Genomic DNA, 20,020 nt, shown 5'->3' on the forward strand with positions numbered 1-20,020 from the left:
CAAAAAGAAGTGCTTTGTTTTTTAAAAACACCTACTGCTGGAGACATATAACCCTTTTCATAATTCAGTCCCAGAAACCCTAATTAGAAATGGGTGAAACCCATCACTCTCCTTTCAGGCTCAGCACAAAGATGCCTGAGCATCCTGACTGCCACCACTAGTGGCATTCATCTGCTCTGTGCCTCTCGGTGGCAGCATGATCCTGGATCCCCCTGACTGCTCTCAGAGTAAAGAAGTCTTTCCACCCTTCATGCATTGCAAATGCTAAGACACGTCTTGATTCCTACTGGTTCTGGCAGCTGTCCTCTTGTGCACATAAGGGACTTCCTCTAAGTACAAACTGGTAAGAAAAGAAATCCATTAACCATCAAAACAAGACTCAACTTCCATTCTTAGAGATATTTTCATATCCATGCCTGGCTCTTGCTAGTACCACAGGGACTGATAAAGGCCTGGGAACTGCTGTAGTATAGGTGACCATTGAATGCTGGCAACTTTTTCTGAAGAGCTGCCTTCTGGAGCTGCTGCTTGCTGCTGGCAGAAATAGGATAAATTCTCCAGGAATTAGATAAGTTTCTTTGCTCAGGCTACCAAAGCAAGACTTGGGCATGTGAGTTATGAGCCCAGCCTGAGCAAGAGCCACAGATTCAGCTTTGTAAGAAGCTCCCAGCCCATCCTGAGGAGGCAGGCTGATGCTGCTCTAGTGCCAGTGCTTGCCTTGCACTGCTGGTGAATGTGTTTCATGAAACACTTTCAAGATGTCTGGTAGATTTGTTTTGTATCTGGTACTTAACTGAATTTGGAAAAGGGGCTGTGGGTAGCTAAAGGAAGGGGCTGCATCTGAACTCCTTCCTAGCTTTCCCTGTGATGCCTTGAGCAAACCTTGAGCCCTGTGTCCTCCCGAATGGAAGGGCAACTGGTGCAGAGCCTTGGAGAACTAAGGAGCATTTGAAGTGCTGTGTGATCTGACGGGGAAGGCTGCTGTGGAAGTGGAGAGCAATGTTACAGATTGCCGTCACTGCTAAGCACTTGTGTAGGGCAGGAAAAGCTCCACAGAGGATTGCAATAGAACGATCAAAACAGCCTGCTTTTATAAAGGTTAAATTACAACTTTGCACAGCTACGATTAAAGGAGGAGCTGTCAATGGCTGGCTTGTGGGAATGCACAATTTAATTTGCATTTTGTAAAACTTCAGATTGAGAAGGTTCTTTAATCCCTTGTGGAACAGGAACAATAGATACTGGCTGTTGCCAGGTGCATAATACATATAGATACTATGCAAACTTCCTCCATAGCCCCCCACAAAGCTGGATTTATAGTACTATACTTTGTGGCTTTAGTCCTGAGCTCCACCCTAAGCTTTCTTACACTCAGTTATCTCTCTGGGAGTCCTAGAAATAGACAGGCTGTAGCCTGCTGTGCCAGTTACAGACAGCAAAGTGGCTGTGAGTAGCTGTTCTGGAGTCAAATTCTTCTCTCTCAAAAGGGAGCAGGCTTTGCAGCAACTTCCAGCCATGCTTGTTCTGTGGCTTCTTTAGGCTAACACTCCTGCCTTCAGAGACTGTTGCTTGTCCTTCTCTTTGGTAGCATCCTGCTGTAACAACTGATATTTTTTCTGCCTTCCTTCTCTGGATCCACTAGCTGGAGCTGCAACTGTTTCCCAAAAGTGACAAATTGGGTCATTGCTCTGGTTTCAAAGTGAGAAACAAATTGAGCTTTGCAGTTTCCATGCCTCCCAGAGCAGGAGAGTAAATGTTGCTGAGCCAAAAGGTGCCACACCTGAACAGAGCTCTTCTCAGCTTGAAGATTTTGTTTTTTGACTTTCTAACACTTGGCATATCAGTTTTAAAACAGTAAGTTCAAATTTCTTGTCCACAGTGGGGATCTCAAATGCAAACTTTTTAGCAAGGGAGAATGCTGTATCTCTAATGTGTGTCACTCTTCCTGTCTTCATGGGAGATGTGAGGTAGGCAGAGGGATTGCTCAGGGAGCTAAGATGTGTCATTCAAAGACAGCAAGGGGTGGGGGCTAGCAGGGGGGATGAATGTCCAGAGGGATGAAACAGGGGAGGATGGTTCTGCATCAGCCAAGTGCCAGGGGCTATAAATCAATTTCACTGCCTTAGTTGGAAGGTGCTAGGATTCCCCCATGGCTCAGTTAAGGCACAAATAAGTTCCTGGGGAGCTAAATATTGCCAGCAGCACATGCTGTTTTAGCAGCAGCATCTGCCTCATAGCTGTCATGACTGTAGGTCTGTGGAAGGATATTAATTCATAGCCCTGTGTTTGCTATTACCTGAGCACTTGTTTGTAGGAGTTCCTCTTTCATTTTTTCCAAACCGTGGATTTATGTTCTCCATCAATAACTGCTTGACAGCAAGAATTGCTGACAGGGAAAGTGTATTCCAGCCTCCCAGACAAAAACCTAATGAACTGGACTGGACTACTGTGTGAAAGTAGCTGGGATTTCTGAAATAAGCTGATGTGACCCAGACACCTTCATTTGTATGAATGCTAAGTGGTATATCACTTCCATCAATGTTAGTTTATAGTTTAAACCTTTTGTCTTCCTTGAAACACAGGTTAGTTAGGATGACCCCTGGCAATAAGAGACTAAGTATGGAAACCCCTGGTAGATCCTTAACATTTAAACTGGGTAGTTTCTTGCAAACTGACATCTAATAATGTTGTTTCCAGTAGCCCCTACCATTTACTGTACCATCTGAGTTGGACATTTTGCTCCTAAGTCTTGCTGTGTGTGTGCAGAACCCCACTGACAAAATGCTGTGCTTAAGGCTTTTGCACAAACCCCACCTTTGTTTCCCAAGCATTTTTTTCCTCAGTAGCAGTAATTCAGCAGATTGCATTTGCTTTTGAGTTGCATGTAAAAACACACAGAATGCTGTTTAAATCTTACTTTTGTGCTCCTGACTCCTCAGAAAATGCTGGGTTAGGGCCCTATGTAGAAGCTGTAGATGAGAAGTTCTCGTGTGCTTTTGCTCACACTTGTAATGATGTGAGTTCCAGTTCCACTAAGGCACATCTCTGAGACGATGACAGCTGCTTGCAGTGAAACATGATGACAGAGAAGGACACTGCATCTTTCTAGCAGTGAGATTTAGTGTCTGGGAGCTGGTCAGTGGACTGGCATGATGTGGCTAGCTATCTTCTTGCGTGCTTTGACTTTGAGAAGGTCTGTATGTTGCTTTGCTGACAAAAGTGAGTTGCCCTGGAGCCCTGTGAGCACGTATAACCCAGTACAAAGCCAGAAATAATAGTATTGTGGTGATACTGTGAGAATTTCTTTCTTTGGGCACTGCAATCAGTTCCCCTTTGGTTATGTTTCTTTAACAAGATCTGTGAATCAAACCATTGATCTTGTAAGCTAGACACCAACCTTTTTATGTAAGCATTGTGTTGTCCTTTGCTACCTTCTCCTATTTCTGTGAAAATTAATGTTTCAAACCCTGGAGGTATCAATCCATAAATGAATGTGGAGGTCACACTTATCCTACCCTCAGATTTCTCTCCTTCTGCCAGCAGTTCTCATTTGGAGTGCTTAAAGGGAGAGTTTGCTCAGCTGGCTGATCGCTGAGTCTTCCTTTCCAGTTCTCTTCTGCACTAGAAATCCATATACTCCTCCCAAAACCTAGATGCTTGCCTTTGCTTAGCTGTGTCATATTGGTGGTTTGCTGGAATCAGGCACCTGTCCAGCTTGCATGGAAATGTAAGTAATGACAGAAACGTGACTGCTGCTGTCACTCTACAGTTTATCAGTGATTTAATGTAATAGGATGTAAGGCAGGACATGGATCTAGATGGACCTTCAGGTGATGATATCTGCAGGGGTTTTTTTGTCCCTTCCATTTCTTAAAAAATGCAGCTGTGCGATACAGTAGAGCATTTTGTTTGCAAGAAGTACTCTTTGCTCAGCATCTTGAAACACTAGGACAGGAGCATTCTTCCAGCTCATGAAAACAAACGTAAATTTGCAAGGGAGCCAAGGTCGTCATGGTGGACCTCAGACTTCCTGATTGTCTGTTTTGCTTTTCGCACCCAGACTGCTTTTCTGGGAATTTTATATCCTGTTGTTAATGCTCCAGAAAAAAAGAACAATTTGATGGAACCATCTCACTACAGATTCTTAGTTCTCATCTCAGCTATAAAAATGTGCCTTTCTTTTTTAAATCATGGACCTATTTAATTACCATGCCACCTACAAGTCGCTTTGTAGGCATAGAAAGGAAACCTAGGTCTGTTACTGGGCTAAACTCCCCTTCTCAGAAGAATAAAAAGAAAGCTACTGTAATGCCTCATCTCAGACTTATTCACAGACACCTGAGCATGACACACTTTTTTCGGTAGAGAATATTAACATGATCTGAATTTAATTTCTCCAGCTGATGACAGTTTCTCATATCATCCAGTACTTGCTGAGCTTTCCACCCTCAGTAGCACCCGGAGGGATGATAATCAGGACTGCTTGAGTCCTAAAGTGCATCTGTCATTATTTATTATATTAATGTTTCAGAACTAGGATGCTGGGTCTGGGCAGTTAATGTAAAAAAAAATCTCAGCATACAGAAGGTGGACACTGTACTGGGACCACTGACCACTTCTATCCCAAGCACTCAGAAGGAAGTCGGCCATTTAGTTGAACCAGAAACTTGTGGTCTTACCTACACTGTTAGCTTGAGACAGCCTGGTCCCTCATCCTCACCCAGAAATGCTTCACTTGACATGAAGTGTAGTTTGAAGATAGAGGCAGCTGTTCTGTTGGGAGAGCTGGATTGAAGCTGCCATGCTTTTTGTACATGAGACCATACATACATGTTCACTGTGACCTCAGCTTGTGTAAGCTGGGGAGAGCTTTTTCTGTGATGAATTAAGAAAAGGTTAGGTTAAAGTGTTCAAAGAAAAATGGCCAGTTGGTTTGATTCTGATGCAAAAATTTCAGAAGTCAGATGTAGGGAGGATTTTATTTAGGTAGCATTCCCCTTAATTAAAAAAAATCACCTTCCTACACTGTCACAAAAAAAGAGCTGTATGTGGTTTAAAACGTGAATCCAGGTACTGGAGGGGTTAACCCTATCTCCAGTAATCCTCTGTAGTTGTACCCAGGTGCTCACAGTTGGCTGCAGATTCTTCTCCCTTGCCTCTTGATGCTAAGTCAAGAACAGATGCTGCAGAGATATCTACAAAATATTTAGGATCACACTTCTCCTGTCACTTGCTCTTAGAAAAAGCGATCAGATCATTCTGATGTGAAGTGCCACTTCCTGGAAGAGGTTTTAATGCCTTCTAGGGTAATGGTGAGTGGCATTTCAGGTCACAGGCTTCTCTTACTCTGTATAATTCCTACTGTATGTTCCCTTCTCACTGGGTATTGAATTGCTCCCTACCCTTGTTTCTTTTGTGGGAGTCTGACAGCACATGCATTTGAGAGGATTCCTTTACATGTGCCTCTTCTGGCATTTTTATGATCCTGTCTCTCTCAACATGTGATAGCAGAATACAAAGTAGGTCACTGTATTTCTTTTCTGCTTTTCTCAGTACTGCAGCTCTTGTGATCTTGGAATTCTTTCTGAATATCCCATTTTGGAGACTTGTGATTGGGAAGGTTTAGCAGCCTCAGTAGTCATCTTAGTACAGGTCACAAGGGACATCCTTCTTCTTAGCCTTTGTGTGCCTGGGATACTCTGTTAATTAGTGCCCTTGACATGCTTTAGAGATGAGAAGGAAGAATGATGGCAGATTTCCTAATGCACATCCATCACTTGCTGTTGTGATGCATCCTGTGGCAGCTGCCAGCCCTGCTCTCCTGTTTGCTCTCAGTTGATTGTAGCTGGCAGTTGTCGTCTAGAAGCAGTAAACCAAATGAACAGCTCTACTTATTACCATTTATAAAAATGTACCAAACAAAAGCTCTAGGCACAGTCACAAGTCATTCCTTAAAAAGGCATATGGAAGGAATTGAGTCTTTTCTGAGTCAGACCAGTTCAGGCTACCGTAGATTTACAACAAACCCCAAAACTTTAAATTACCTGAATTTTTTCAACCTGCAAACATGCTTTTGGATTTTATTCTTACAGCCCAAGGTGGTGGAAGCATTTGGGTCAAATTGTAGCACTGTTTTCACCGAAACTACCACCTGTGAATGGTTCCCAGAACTATAAGATCAAAGTCTCTGCAGAGCAATGCACAGATGTGTCCTCTTTCAAATTCTGTCACTTGGTTTCTCAGCAGGGTAAGTGTGGTACCAAATTTTTGTGTTAACTCAGGGTGAGACTGGACCCCAATGGTTTGTCCCACCTTAAAGGTGTGTTACTATGTGGTGAGATGCATGCAAACTCAGATTCTGTAGAGCTTCTCTGACATGTGAGACCAAGGCAGAAAGTTCTAATCCAAAGCTTCTACCCAATCTGCCTTCTAGTGGTATTAAATTCCTGAGGAGACGGCTTTACCAATATGCCTGGTTAGTTAGGAAAAGTCAAGTAGAACTTGAACTTGTGTGTATTAGTATAATGTGCAGTTTCTTGAGAAATATTTTAAGCAAGCATGAAATCCTCTTTAAGCATGGTCCAAAATACAGATATGAGAATAATATCAAGAGGGCAAGGCATTTTAGGAGGAGTGGAGCTTAAGATTCATATTAGAATGAAAATAGGTGTGCAAATAAAACTACCAGCTGATGCAGTGCAAATTAGTAGGTTTAAAGATGGAAAAAAAAAAAAAGGAAAAAAAAAGCAGCTGAGTTATTAATCCCTGAACTGAAGCCCTTAAGTCCTTCTAGTGACTTTTGCTTGTCATCTAATCCCCTTGAATCGTGGAAAACATAGACCTGAAGTTATAAGGGGAAATTTAACCAGTGAGCTAAATAAATAAATTGATTAATTGGCAACAAAAAGGAGCTGTGCATGCACTGTATCTAATTGCTTTTTTATATTGTCTTCCTCTAACTTCTTGGAAGACACAGGTTTATGAGTTGCACATGCAAAAATATGCTAAAAAAACCCAGTTCAACAAAAGCTTTGAACATTCAGATTCAAATGTTATTGTGTGGATCACCTTACATTGCTTTGGACAGTCTCTAGTGGGGACATTGCTCAGCCAGCCTGAATTTATGCTGTAGAAATTCAAGCTGAAATTGAACACACCTTAGAACCATGGAGTAAATCAAATCTCATTTCCTTGCTTGCAGAGAACATGTGGACTTTTTTCCTCCTCCTTCTTCTCAGTAATTTTTATTCTACCAGGTCAGAGCTACTTTTTTCTTATGAGAAATACTGAGTCACTTCCCTGAGCCTTATTCAAAACCCCATCAGAGCTAATAGCTTTGTAAACTTTTGATGTCCAAGAGGCTCTTGAAAGACCTAAATCCTCACACAGGGATTTTTAGGCTGCAGAACAATGGTGTCCTCCAAGCACTGCAGAAATTACCATGGAGATGATATTTCCATTTACAGATCCTGTAACTACTTACCTAGAAATATGGCAAAGGAGACATTTAGAGAGAAAACAGAAGTCTTGATGATCAACTCCTTATCTTCAAGAGAGTGGCATTGTGTTTGTCTAAGTCTTCAGTAGTTCTATATGTACAAATACATCCCATTTCTATAGCCAGAAGGTTCAGTTTAGAGCTGTGACAGCAGAGGGTGCATCATTTCTGATTCAGAGGACAGGTAGGCTGGACAAGTAGTTCTTAGCTTATGGTTCTGCGTACTGATTAGCTCAGCTTGAGGAGTCAACAGCTAAAGGTGCTTTGGAAGAGAAGCATAAGTTTTGTTGTCCTCATCCTTTGAGAATGGGTCCAGTGCCAGCACAAGTCACCTTTTCCTTAAATGTCAATGGCAGGCATGCAGCCAACACAATAATCTTATCTGGCCTATTACCAATAAACCTCCACTTTGTGTCATGTCCTTCCTGTCCATTCAGCATCTGAACCTCTGTGGTGATAGCACTGTCACTGTCGTGGAGGTAAGATGCATCTTTTCAGTCTCTTCTTAGCCATGAATATGAATTCTGCAGGGACTTTTCCTCTGTGATGTCTTGGGGTTGTTGCTGGGTGTGTCTGAATTATGAGAAAGCTGGTGCTGAGGTAGATCTGATGCTTTAAGTATATAAGCAGAAGTGTTGCAGTAATAAACACTTAAGTTCCCAGGTACACAAGCCCTCTTTGTCCTTCAAATATCTATGGTTTGTAGAATGCTATTTTACTGTGGTGCGAATCCTTCATGAGAGACATAGCTATTATCTTGAGTCCTGATTGCTTCTGTTAGGTATAAAGAGAAATTACTAAAAATAACTGAATGTCACCAACTTTTGCTGCCTCTGTTTATTTCAGAGAATGCACACAGACTTTTTTTCCCTGAGAAGGGCAATAATAAGTGGCAGACTATTTGATTTCTCAGAAACCGTTCCATGCTTAATTCTCTGCTTGCTCTCAGATTTGCCTTCTGACTGCCTACTGGCCAGCTATCCTGCACATCTGCATTTCAGTCAAGAAGTCTCTCAGCCCTTAGAGTTGAGCATCTCATCAGCCTTGCCCTTGCTAGTGATTGTCTTGGACAGTAACCTTTTTATTTCCAGCTGTCCCACTGGCCTTTTAAGTGTTCCTTTTAAAGTATCTTAGCAGTCAGCTTTAAGCAGCTCTGTTTCTACAGGCAAAATAAGTTTTCTATGCTGGTCATGAATGCTTCCAAGCATAAATGGTCTCATTCTGCTTCAGCTCTTGGCATTGCCCAGATGGAGTTCAAAAAGAATGTCACATTCCAACAGCACAGAAGGGGATAATTTAACAAATTAAAGTGTACAATTTTCACTCTTTCCACATGTCATATCAGAATAGAGTAGGATCCAAAAGTATGTTTGGGGTTTGTGAGGAGTCGCGTAGTTGGGACAGATGCGATCCCATTGTCTTGGTATGAATTTCATCACTGTCATAATTCTTATAAACTTAATTTGCACAGCTGCATTCTCAGTACCTAGGTGATGGTCATCTCAGCTCCTTTTTACCTTCTTGGTTACTCCTGATTCCAGTACTGGTGCTGGTCATGAGCCATCAGCATCCTCAGTGCTTGTGTCTAGATTAAAGAGACTTTTGAGTTGCACAATAGAATGCCTTACTTCTGAAGTAAGCGTGTTTGAAGGAGCAACTCCAGACTTTGTATTGCAGTTTAGGTGGTCTGCACTTGGATTGGCTTAAATCACTTTTAGAACTGCAGCTTTAGAGCAGAAATTTTGCAACTGAAGTTCCCTTTCACTGCAAGATTTACTGTTTATAAGCAGCTTAGAGCTCTCTGTTACAGCTCCAAATTTGCAAAAGCCTTAATAGCTAAAACTTTTGCATAGGGTTATGTCACACAAACTTCCAAGTGCTGTCCACCTTTCATGATTAGCTAGCTACCTTAGTATACTGATAATAAACGTTTTTCTAGCTATTTGTAGCTATAACTGCTGGTAGCTAAGTAATTGACTATAGAGCTATTGATTTGGGGCAGTCTCTAAAAGAAATTTTTGCAGGTTTAATTCGTAAGTCTTTTAAAGTCTTCAAGCTGTAGTAAAGTCTTCTAGATACTGCCACTGTGATAAGCCTGGAAATGTTGGTTGAAGACTCAACAGAAGGCAAAGAGAAAATTAGAAACTGAGAAAAAAATAAAGTAGGAGTACTGTGTTGTTACTGTATATGTTTGTGACAAAACATGTTTTAAATCTTGCATATCGATTCCAGTGTCCTTATTTCAAAAAAGACATTGTAGAACTGCAAAGTAGTACAGATAGCCAGTAATTTGTTCATCTGGTTTCTGGGCTATCCAGACTTGTTGGTGGTATTCAGAAGTTCTGGTTTTCAGAAAATAGAATGGACTTAAAATGGAAAAAATTAAAATTTTGTGCATGTGGTCAGTTAGGCAGGTGAGCTCTGTATTTCCTTGGCTTTTCATGCATCTCCTCAGGCTACTGAATTACTGCCTTTTCTGACTTTCATTGTGACATTAATAGCTGGCCTTCTATTGTCAATATTTAATTGACCACCTGTAGGTAGGAGCTATGGAACTGAGCTTTCTAAGCTCTGTGCCCTCCAAATGCATACCTTCCTCCCCCATACCCTAACTGGGTATTTCTCTGGCGTACCCTATGTTGCTTTGGCTTGCTTTAAATGTACAGCATCCACTTGGTTGTGGCCAATTTTTTAATATATTGCTATTTAGTTTTGCTGATTCCTTTAAGTAAATGTATTCATGTTGTAAAAACCAAATGTAATAAATTTTCTGATCATTAAAAAAAAAAAAAAAGCAGTGAGCTAGGTGGTTAGCATCTGCTTTTTCTCAGCAAGTATTAGATCCAAGGCTGTACTAGTAGCATTCTAGTTAGTTGCTGTAAAAGAAGAAGAAAAAAGAAAGAACAAATGTGTGGTAAGCTGCATGGCTTTTGGGAGTGTCTGTGTTCTCCTCTTTGGTTTGATCTTCAAGTCAAGGTCCTCGTGTGTCATTTCTTCCAAGTCAGTGTCTGTAATCATTATATCCTGTAGAAGTCCATGGTGGCTGTGTGAGGAGCACAAAGTCTCCTGGATTCCCTACTGATTTCTGTGAACCTGACCAGGCAGGTACCTGTTCCAGAAACCTTCTCTGACTGCACGTTTGATTAGACCATAACCAGGATGAGCCTCCCTGTTGTTTTTCCCTTGGGCACAATTAGATTTTGGGTTCTTCAAACTGGAACAGTCCACTTGCTTCTGCTGGAGTTAGAATGAATGGAAAGGTTTTCGTTGCATACCTCATCTTAATCTGTTCTTTAGGCAGTCTTGTTCCTAAACCAACTGTCTTATGGGCAAATTAGAATTTCTTGACTAGGAATGAGACTCCTCTGGTATACATCAGGTATCCTGTTGTCACCTCGTCAAGGCAGTCTAAACTGAAAGCTATATGTTTGAGTTTCAACATTTGCCATTTGATGGCCCTAGATTTTATTTCTGACCTGTTCTTAAAATCTTCATCTGTCTTTGATCACTGTAACAGCTTTGGATGTCCTGGCTTCTCAGTTTGACTGAAGCAGCAGCTCATGACTTAAACTCTTTAATCTTGTTTTGTGCACTGAGGTTATTGCTGTTACTTTGGTCAGTTAACTGATGCTGGAGAGCTGCTGATGATTGTTTTTCTCCTCTGTGTTCAGGGGGATAAGGTCTTCTGTAAATTGAGAATTGCACCAAAGGTTGTACATAAATCACAGCATTCATATTCAGAATGTTGGTTACCCACGTAGGCTGAATGGATGATATGCACAGTGAGCATAAGGATGTTCTCTCCCTCTTGTCTGATGTTTTGGTGACAGCAGTTGATGTACTGTTGTGGTAGAATGCAGCTGGTACATAAAAAAGCTGCTCCTGGAACAGCCCATCACATTTCAGCACTTAAGTTAATTATAAGCACAATGGGGAAATAAAAAAATTAACGGTCCAGTCCATAGCTGTCTGTGGTGCATTTCAAGCTTTGGCAAAATTGCAAGTGCTCTTACACACCTAGCTGTGAGAAATGTTTTCATAAATGCCACCAGCTGGAGATAAGAGTTCACAACTCCAAAATGGGCTGTAATTCCGAAATAGCAAACCTATCTGTCTCAGGGTTTTATGTTCCTGCCATGATCCTGGCTGCTGCCTGCCTTCCTCACAAAATCTCTAACAGATGAGCTTAGTGGACCTCATCTACTTTCTGGTGGATCTCTTCATCCAGATCTAAAATTCTGCTCTGGAGGGTGCTTATTCTATTAATTGGTAATTTTAAAGGTAATTTGTTTCAGGATCTTTTACTTCATTTTCCCTGCCTGGGCTTTTGAAGTGCCAGTGTTGTGCAGTATGTGGATGTTCATTCTCTTGGCAGAAACCTACTGAACCCATTTTCCTCTCTTGAATGACACAGAACTGCCTCCTGTATTTCCCCTTGAGAATCTGGCCCTGCAGTTTGGGGAAGAGAGCCCAGAGTCCCACTGAGAATGCTGGATTCTTTGTGCCAATGCGGTATGCATGGCCATCCATGAAACCAAGAAAAGTGGGTTGGTCTTGTGAAAAAGCAATGTGCATTTTTACTCCTTGTCCTCCAAACCCAAATGACTTGAGCCAAGTGAATTTAACATTGATAGGAGTTGCTGTGTGCATGGTCATGACTTCTTGAAATTACTCTGTAGTAAAAGAGTTAATGGCATAGGCTTTCTGGTGTGGTGAGCTGGCTTTCAGCTTCCTGATGCCTGGGGCTCAGAGTGTGTCATATTCCTAGCATGGGACTCCCTAGCTGTAGTGATGGCAACACAGGGATGGCAAGGGTTATCAACCACATTAGTAGCTTCTATTTGTCTATACCTTTTACAGATTAAATCTTCTGCAAGCTGTGCACATAGCTGATCTCTGTGACCATATATGTCTCTGTCATTACTTGCCTTTGTCCTACTTTGTAGTCTTGGAGCTTTTAAAGTGATTGTTTAGAATTGCGAAGGCCGGTTCTGTAAAATCTTGGGGTGGGCACTGCTTTTGTTCATTTATAACTGCTTCTGGGTGGAGCTGGAGAGCAGTTTTAGCTTTGGGATGTTTCTGAAAGCTGTGTTATTTCCATATTGGCTGGATCAGTGAGTCTTTTGCCACCATTAAATAGATTTGAACAACTTAGGCTTCTAATGGACTGTGATTTTAAAACATCTCTGGAGCAGATAACTTGTCCCAAAAGGGGGTGCCATTTCTGCTTGCAGAGTTCATAGAACAGCAGTAATTTTCTCAGTGAGCTTATAAATTATTTATCTATAGAAGAGGTACCTGTGGGCAGAGGAGAAAGACTGCAACTGGACCCTCCCACTCCATGGATAAAACCTGTCAACTTTGTAGGCTTTTTCTTTTAAAAATCACAGACCTCAGTGAGATCATTGAACAGACAGCTGAGCTACTGTATATCATCTGAGCCTGACAGAATGGCTCTATGCTGAGGTAAGGAATAGGGGGTATGAAATGTCCGTCCTTGATGTTGCTAAGTAAAATAACAATAACAATAATAGTATTTTATGTATGATCAAAACTTAATGTTTTGTGTAGAGAATTGGCAAGGCCCGGATTTCAATACCACTCAAGTGCAAATGTATAAAAGCAGTCCTTGGGAAGGATTTGGAACATGGAGAGTTAGTCTTTCCTCGTGTTTGGCTGGGCACAGAGTAGTGCAGTGGATACAGCAGGACTGCCTGGAGAGACTGGCAGAGACAAAGGACAAACTGATGGGCAAAGACTGTTCACTCCTTGCTCCTGGACATAGTGTGTCCTGTCTAATACTTAGTGAGCCGAGCAGAGGACTGGCAAACAAAAACTAAAAAGTGTCTGAGTAACCTGGTAAGAGCTGTATAGCAGTCCCTGTGCTTGTCTTAACAATGGAAAGTGAGGTGAGGTACCCTCTCTCCCTGGCTTCTTTGCTGTGTGCTGTTCAGCTTTGTCTATCTGTCCAGCTCCTATGTGACCTCCTGTAAGTGACCCTGCCCTGGCAGGGGGTTGGACTAGATGATCTTTCGAGGTCCCTTTCAAACCCTAACTTTCTGTGATTTCTGTGAACAGTGTATCATGAGAATCTGAGTTGTTGGACTGTCATAGCAACATCTTCTTTGTCTTAGCCTTCATGAGCATTGAATTAATACCCATGGCTTGATGAGACTGAGGGTCTCTAACTGGTGTTGGAGCATCAGCACTGCATTTAGCCCTGGGACATCTGCAAACATAAGGTAGTGTTAAATCAGAGAAAAGCCCCATGCTGCTGCTAGTCCTAGGGTGGATGCTTTTCCTTAAACCATTGTGAATGGCATCTGCTTTGAACACGTATATGGCATTGGCAGTCTTAATGGATCCTCTCTTGGAACTTTACTCCTGCAGACAGTGAAAAAGGAAAGAGAGAAAGAGGTGAGTACAGCTGGGGTCTGGACAGAGTCTGTTGGAAAACATGGCAGCTGTGTGTGTGTTTTTATTTTACTTCTAATTATTTAATTATGTGCTTTGTCTTCGGCACTCCTGGGGATTAAATTCTAGCAAAGACTCTAGCCTGCACCCGCAACTTCTAAGTTGCTCTGTGAGAAGTGTAATGCCATTTGGGCGGGGGGAAAAAAAAAAGTTTTCCATATTAATTAGAAGATACTACTGTAAGATTTATGTCAATTGTCTGCCACTTTATCATGGAGAGGCAATAGCCTTCTTGTCATCCAGGTGGCAGCAGCCTTTTCATTACAATGAGAAATGTTGCCATTCAGTTGAATTCACTAGGAAAAATCACTTGGGGACTGTGACTTGCTTCTGGAGATTAGTGGGGAGAAAAAGGGGGAAGATTTGTACTAAAGCTGTAGTAAACAAGACACTTTGAAGACTTCAGTGTAAAATGCACGTCAAGCTTCTAGTAGGATAGGGAAACCCTAATCCCTCTTCCTTTAGCTTCCATCCTCCGAGCTGAGGGGACAGACTGCTGGGTTTGCTCATGGTATCTTGAACTTTGCCTAGGTTTTGGAGGTGGCACTGCCAGACGTCCCCATTTAATACACAAGCAGTAACAGGCATTCCAGCACCTCTATGGAGAGGACAGAAGGCACATTTGTCTGTCCCTGGCTGTCCTTGGCCCTTATGTCCGTGCAGTAGCACTGTTGAGGGTTGGTATTACATGCCCCATTGACAGGCTGCTCCATCCTCTAGCATGAAAGAGAAGTACAGCTCTTCCCTCCTGTTGGGGCTTGCTAGGCCTGATCTGGAGAGCCTCCCCCCACATCCCAGCCTCATGAGCTGCATGGATTTCTGGGGGCAGAAAATGCATTTTAATCCAAGGGTTGTTGAGATTGGGGATTTTTTTGTTGCCTTTTGCTTGATGTGAGATCATTCAGTCAGTTCTCTTCCAACTGCTTCTGTGCCGTGGTAGCTAATGACTGTTTTACAGCATGGAGGGGCTTTAGTGAGGTACTGGTGATGCTGACTGATTGCATCCTTGTCCTTTTCTACACTGATGACTGTGCAGAGACCTTGCTGTCTTGCTTCTGTTTTTCCTTTATTTTTCTGTCACTATTTGTGCATCCTTCCCAGAACCTCCCCAGCAGCAGGTTCTTTGCTGGGTGCTGTAAATTGGTGGTGCTTCCTAATTTTATGTTGTACTAAGGCAGAGACTGCAGATGCAGATGAGGAAAGATTTGGCAGATTAGAAAAGTTACTAAGCAGTGAAGTGTACTGTGTCTGCCAGACGGATGGGCACTCATTCTGTGTGTTGCCCATTAGATTGCTGATGCAACTCCTTCTCTGGCTTTGCTGCTAACAGTGGCTGTGCTCTCCTGGGCAGGATGGGGATTGGAGGCTGCTGCATGTAATTCCCTTGCCTCCAAAGGACAGGCTCTTCCAATAGGTCTGGTCTCTTCTGGGGAAGTGCAGCAAATGAACTCTTGATGGGGATCAGTCAGGGGGAACAGCTCTTGTGCAGTAAGAAAGGAACCTGTGTATAGAGAATGGTACAGAAAAGCACAGTCTGTTCTGAATGCGAAAAATTTTGGGATAGGGGCAGTTGATTCTAGAGGAGGTAGTTCCAGAGCTTGTGTCCACAAAAGTCCACTGACTTCGGAGGCTGTCCATCCAGTTTGCAAGGGAGCAGTAAGCTGGTGGATGCAGCAAAGTAAGGAGACAAAACATGAAATAATCTTGTTCTTCTGGGTTCAGTGGCATGGCATGGGATGCTGCAGAGCTGAGTCCCACAACAGCCCCTCTGCTGGAAGCCAGACGCCCTGCTGTGTTACCCAGAGGGGTGCCTCTGCTCACAGGTGTTACTGGGGGAGGAAAGTTATGGGTTATGGGCAGTTGTAGCCGCCAGGAGGAAGGTGAAATCTGAGTGCCACAGCACTTGCTGTTCAGGCCAGCTCCTGAAAGGTTGGTTTGGGGACACGTAGTCAGGACCTGAGTTGGTAACATTTCTCTGGAACTTCTGGAAAGCAGTTGGTGAGTGAGTGGTGGAGCAGATGGTTAATTTAATGGCAAATTATCTTTAAATTACAGTGGTGCAGCTCCACTGACTTCTGGTTTGTTGCAGTGGAGTAAATGAACAAATGTAGCCTCAAGGGCTAATACAGGTAAAAGGAATTCAGCAGCCTTTGCTTTCCTTGTATAGACCATGTCTGAGTTGCTCACTTCTGTCATATTGCTTTTTAAAGACTCTGATCCCCCTAAGGTAACACACAAAAAGAGATTTAGGTTGTGGACTTTTTCCACTAAAAAGATCCAATTTTTAAAAAATAATAAAGTTTGTCCTGCATGTTTGTCCTTGCAGTCTGAGAGGTGTCACATCAAGCACCTTGGAAATCTACAATCTGTTTTCCTCTATCCTTGCCTGACCCTAGAAGTGGTGTTCTTCCAGCTGCTTGTGAGATTTTTAAAAACTGAATGGCTATTTAAAATATGTGTGGAAAAATCCAGTTAGAAGTTCCTTCCTCTTTAAGTTATTCTTGCTTCACCATCTTGGAATCTTCCATCGAGACTTTTATGAAGACCAGGTTGGACAAGACCTTTAAGGAGAAATGCTTTAATCTCAAAATCAGATTCCTGCTTTTGAATCCGATAGAAAGGTGCTGATAAAGATCTCCTATGTTTAATGCAAAAGGGTGTTTTTCCTGCTGTAGTTTTCCTGAGTATAAGTCAACATGTAGGAGAATGGTGAAGGATGCTAAGACAATTTTCTGTTATACAGATGTGAGTTTCTGTCATCTTTGTGGAAAGCTGATGTCTTTCAAACCTTCATGTTAAATGCTCTTAATACCTTCTACTGCTCTTTAACCTCTCCTCTGTCTAGCAGCTGAATCTTAAAGAGCAGATGAAATCGTCTCAAGGATGGCAGGTCCTAATCTCAGTAACAGTTCCTATCCATTATAGGGTATGAAGTGAAATGATCTGTGAGTGGGTTTATCTCAGATCCCACGTAGCATTTTTGCTCAGCAGCAGCAAGAAAGGGAAATTATCAGGCAGTGAGGAGAAGCTGTTTATTTTTAACTTATCCTTTCTTTTTAAGTTCTATTTCATAATTAAAGGAGATAAGGATTGGAAGCTAAAGAAAATACATAGCTAAAGGCATAAGCTGTCTCAAGTTCACTGCAGAGACCATGATAAGTAGTGGGTGACACAGCAGAGATTTCAGGGCCTCTTGTTCCTGTCCTGTCCTCCTCCTGGTGTGTCAAACTGAGGTCTTGGCTGCCTTTCAAAGGTGACACTGAAGGGCTGATCTAAAGGATACTGTTTACAGAGCCCACTGCTGCCCTTGGAGTTTACGACTCCTCGCTGTGGTTTGAGGATGCCCCTGTCAATTTTCTGAAGAGATCTCTACTCAGAGCAAGGAGGAATCCTGATGCTTTGTGGACACGCATCTGCATCCACTGTCTGGGCAGCACCCTATGGGACTGTGCACAGAAGAGTGAAGAGGGGGCCAAAGGGGAGGCTCCTGGGGAATGGTATAGACCTGAGTAAAATGCGTCCACACTGAGTTACTGCTGCAGAAGAATGTTCTACTCCTCACCTTTCAAACAAGGTGAGGTTTATCCCCTACAGCTTATTAATGTTGGGCAACTTGGCTTCTCTCTTGGATACCCCTCTGATTGATGCAAGCTGCTAGATTCCTTATTGCTCAGAAGGTACATTATACTATTACTTTCCATCCCTAGTCAATATTTGCATCCCAGGGTAGATTATTCCTGGAGCTGGGTGGTTTTCTTTCATCATTGTTCTTGGCTCTGTGATACTTCTTGCAGCTTCTGCACACAGAAACAAGAAGGCCAGGCTGAATTTGGAGATGGCTGTCATTGCAGGGGGTTCTTCCTCTCTGCCAGTAGAAATTTTCTTAGATTTTTTTCTGAGTTATGATACCTTGAGGCAGAATCCTCTTCCTTTGCACCTTATGCTATCTAATCCTCTTGGCTGAGGCTTTCCATGAGCAGAGGCTACTGTAATGCAAACCTCATATGTTGATGTTCTCTTTAGTTCTCAGATCAAATGGTAACAGGCTAAGAGATAAGTTCATGTGTTGAAGAGAATTGTTTCCAGCATGTTTTGCCCAGGAGTGCTGAGCTATATGGTTCCTAGTAGGAAGATTGTCTTTACTTACCACTCACAAATGATTTGAGGGATGCTTTTGTCCATGCAATGTTTTGAAGCTAAGAAGCATTGTGGGAGTCCCTCTTAGTGTTTCCAGTGTTCCCTAGTTAGGAAAATGAATAGTTCAATAGGACAGAGATGAGTAACCATGGATTTGCAAGTACAGCCTAGTGTTGGGAGCAGAGCAGTGCAGTAATACAAGCTGGAGTGCTTTGGTTGCTGTGAGGGCAGATAATAAAACATCTCCTGGACAGGAAGACCTAGATTCATGTCTCCATCTGTTTCCAAACCCAGAGTCCATACCAGGGTTGATCTTCTCTTAGTGCTCGTCAGAAGCTTGTTCCTATCAGGAGAGAAGTGCAGTGCTCTGTGTGGAAGCTGACCTGAGCAGCTGCAGAAACTGGCAGTTTAGCAGATTGTGAATGGTGATTAGCAAGCCAGGAGGGAAGCGGGCTGGCAAACTAGCATTGGAAGACTATGGGATCAGGCAGAGCTGGGTTTTCATGGTATCTCCTGTGTTATGCTAGGGTGCATGCATGGTAATAAGCTACGTAATTCAATGAAATGATGTGTACTTGTCCTGGTGACATAATAGTATTTAGAAAACTGCTACTGTCCTAGAGAAAGGCTCATCCACTGTTCTCGTAAATGGAGAAATTCTGTACATTTGAGGGCTGGTCCTTACTGGCATTAGGAAGACTTTAGTGCCCACCTGTGTTGTTAGTCATGAACCAAATACTTGCTGTTAAAGTCATATATGTTGCAAAACCAGATGCCAGAGCTGTGGTCTGTCTCAGCCTTGCTCCTCCTGTTCTGAGGCATCTGTGGATGCTGACTCCTCTGCTGTTTTTGTCTGTCTGGCAGGTTTTGGAAGTGGTACGATCCAACTATGACACACTCACCCTGAAACTGCAGGACGGACTGGACCAGTATGAGCGCTACTCAGAGCAACATAAAGAGGCTGCATTCTTCAAAGAGCTGGTAAGCTGCCTTGGTTCTGCAGAATCAATAACCTTTTTCCAAAGTCTGTGCTTATGGCCTGAGCAGTGGCATTTGTAGTATAGCTGAGCAGCATTATTACTCCATATCTGAGGCAGGGATAGAATCTGGGCAGACACTGGATGTCTCAACAGGTCTGAAAGCTCCCTGGAGCTCCCTGCCCTGCAATAACATACGTAGGGAGGAACCGCTGGACTGCTCTGGCCAGCAACTGGTCGGTGAGTCTCTGTCCCTTCTTCCATGGGGATCCTTTCTCCTTTGTGGTGGTAAATTTGCATAGTGGAGAAGCTGACTGCTCCCACCTTGGGTTTATCATGCAGAGCAACTTTTTGCTAATGTGAAGGTGGACCACAATGTATGACACTGAGCAGAGTATGTGATGCTGGTGAAATACCTGCCTGCTCATTGCTTTCCATCATGACTCACAAAATAAGGTTCCCAAGCAAAGAAAGCAATGGCAGTCCCTGGAAATGTCTCCTTCCAGAGGAGACTACTAATGTCAGGAAGAGAAAGCTGAGTCAAAATAATTTGGTTAGATAGTTACATTGTTCAGCAAGCCAGCTTGCTCACCCTGCTGAAGAGAGCCTTAACACAGCATTTTCTTGTCCAATGGCCCCATCACCAGGGAGGCAGTGTTTTTGTAGTGGCTGGTATTTGAGGGGAGCCTGGCTTTCCTCAGTTGTGAATCATTACAGCTTCAGTGAAGGGATAGATGTCTAATTCTGGCAGTTTTCTCCACTAGTCTGAGAGCTGATTGTCCCAGCTCTGTCCTTGCTGATTGATGAGTAATTGATGCCTGCCCACTCCTGTCACGAGTCTGCATGAGTTTGGGAATGTTATGCTTCTTTCTGTCTATTGTGCTCCAGAGCAAGCATGCCTGTATTGTTTTTGCTTTCTTCTACAGAATGCTTT

The 20,020-nt window shown here is 42.8% G+C and overlaps 1 protein-coding gene across 5 annotated transcripts in view; it reads left to right on the forward strand.

Moving 5' to 3' along the window:
* The window catches only part of ARMH3 (armadillo like helical domain containing 3), a 125,152-nt gene that overhangs the window by 99,642 nt on the left and 5,490 nt on the right, over positions 1-20,020 (forward strand). For all 5 annotated transcript variants that reach the window (XM_030453731.1, XM_030453728.1, XM_030453730.1 and 2 more), the window contains exon 25: positions 18,974-19,090. In XM_030453731.1, coding sequence (XP_030309591.1) covers positions 18,974-19,090 — 117 coding nt within the window. The remainder of the gene's footprint in view (positions 1-18,973; positions 19,091-20,020) is intronic.

This window comes from Calypte anna, chromosome 6 (assembly GCF_003957555.1).
Source record: "Calypte anna isolate BGI_N300 chromosome 6, bCalAnn1_v1.p, whole genome shotgun sequence".
Taxonomy (NCBI): domain Eukaryota; kingdom Metazoa; phylum Chordata; class Aves; order Apodiformes; family Trochilidae; genus Calypte; species Calypte anna.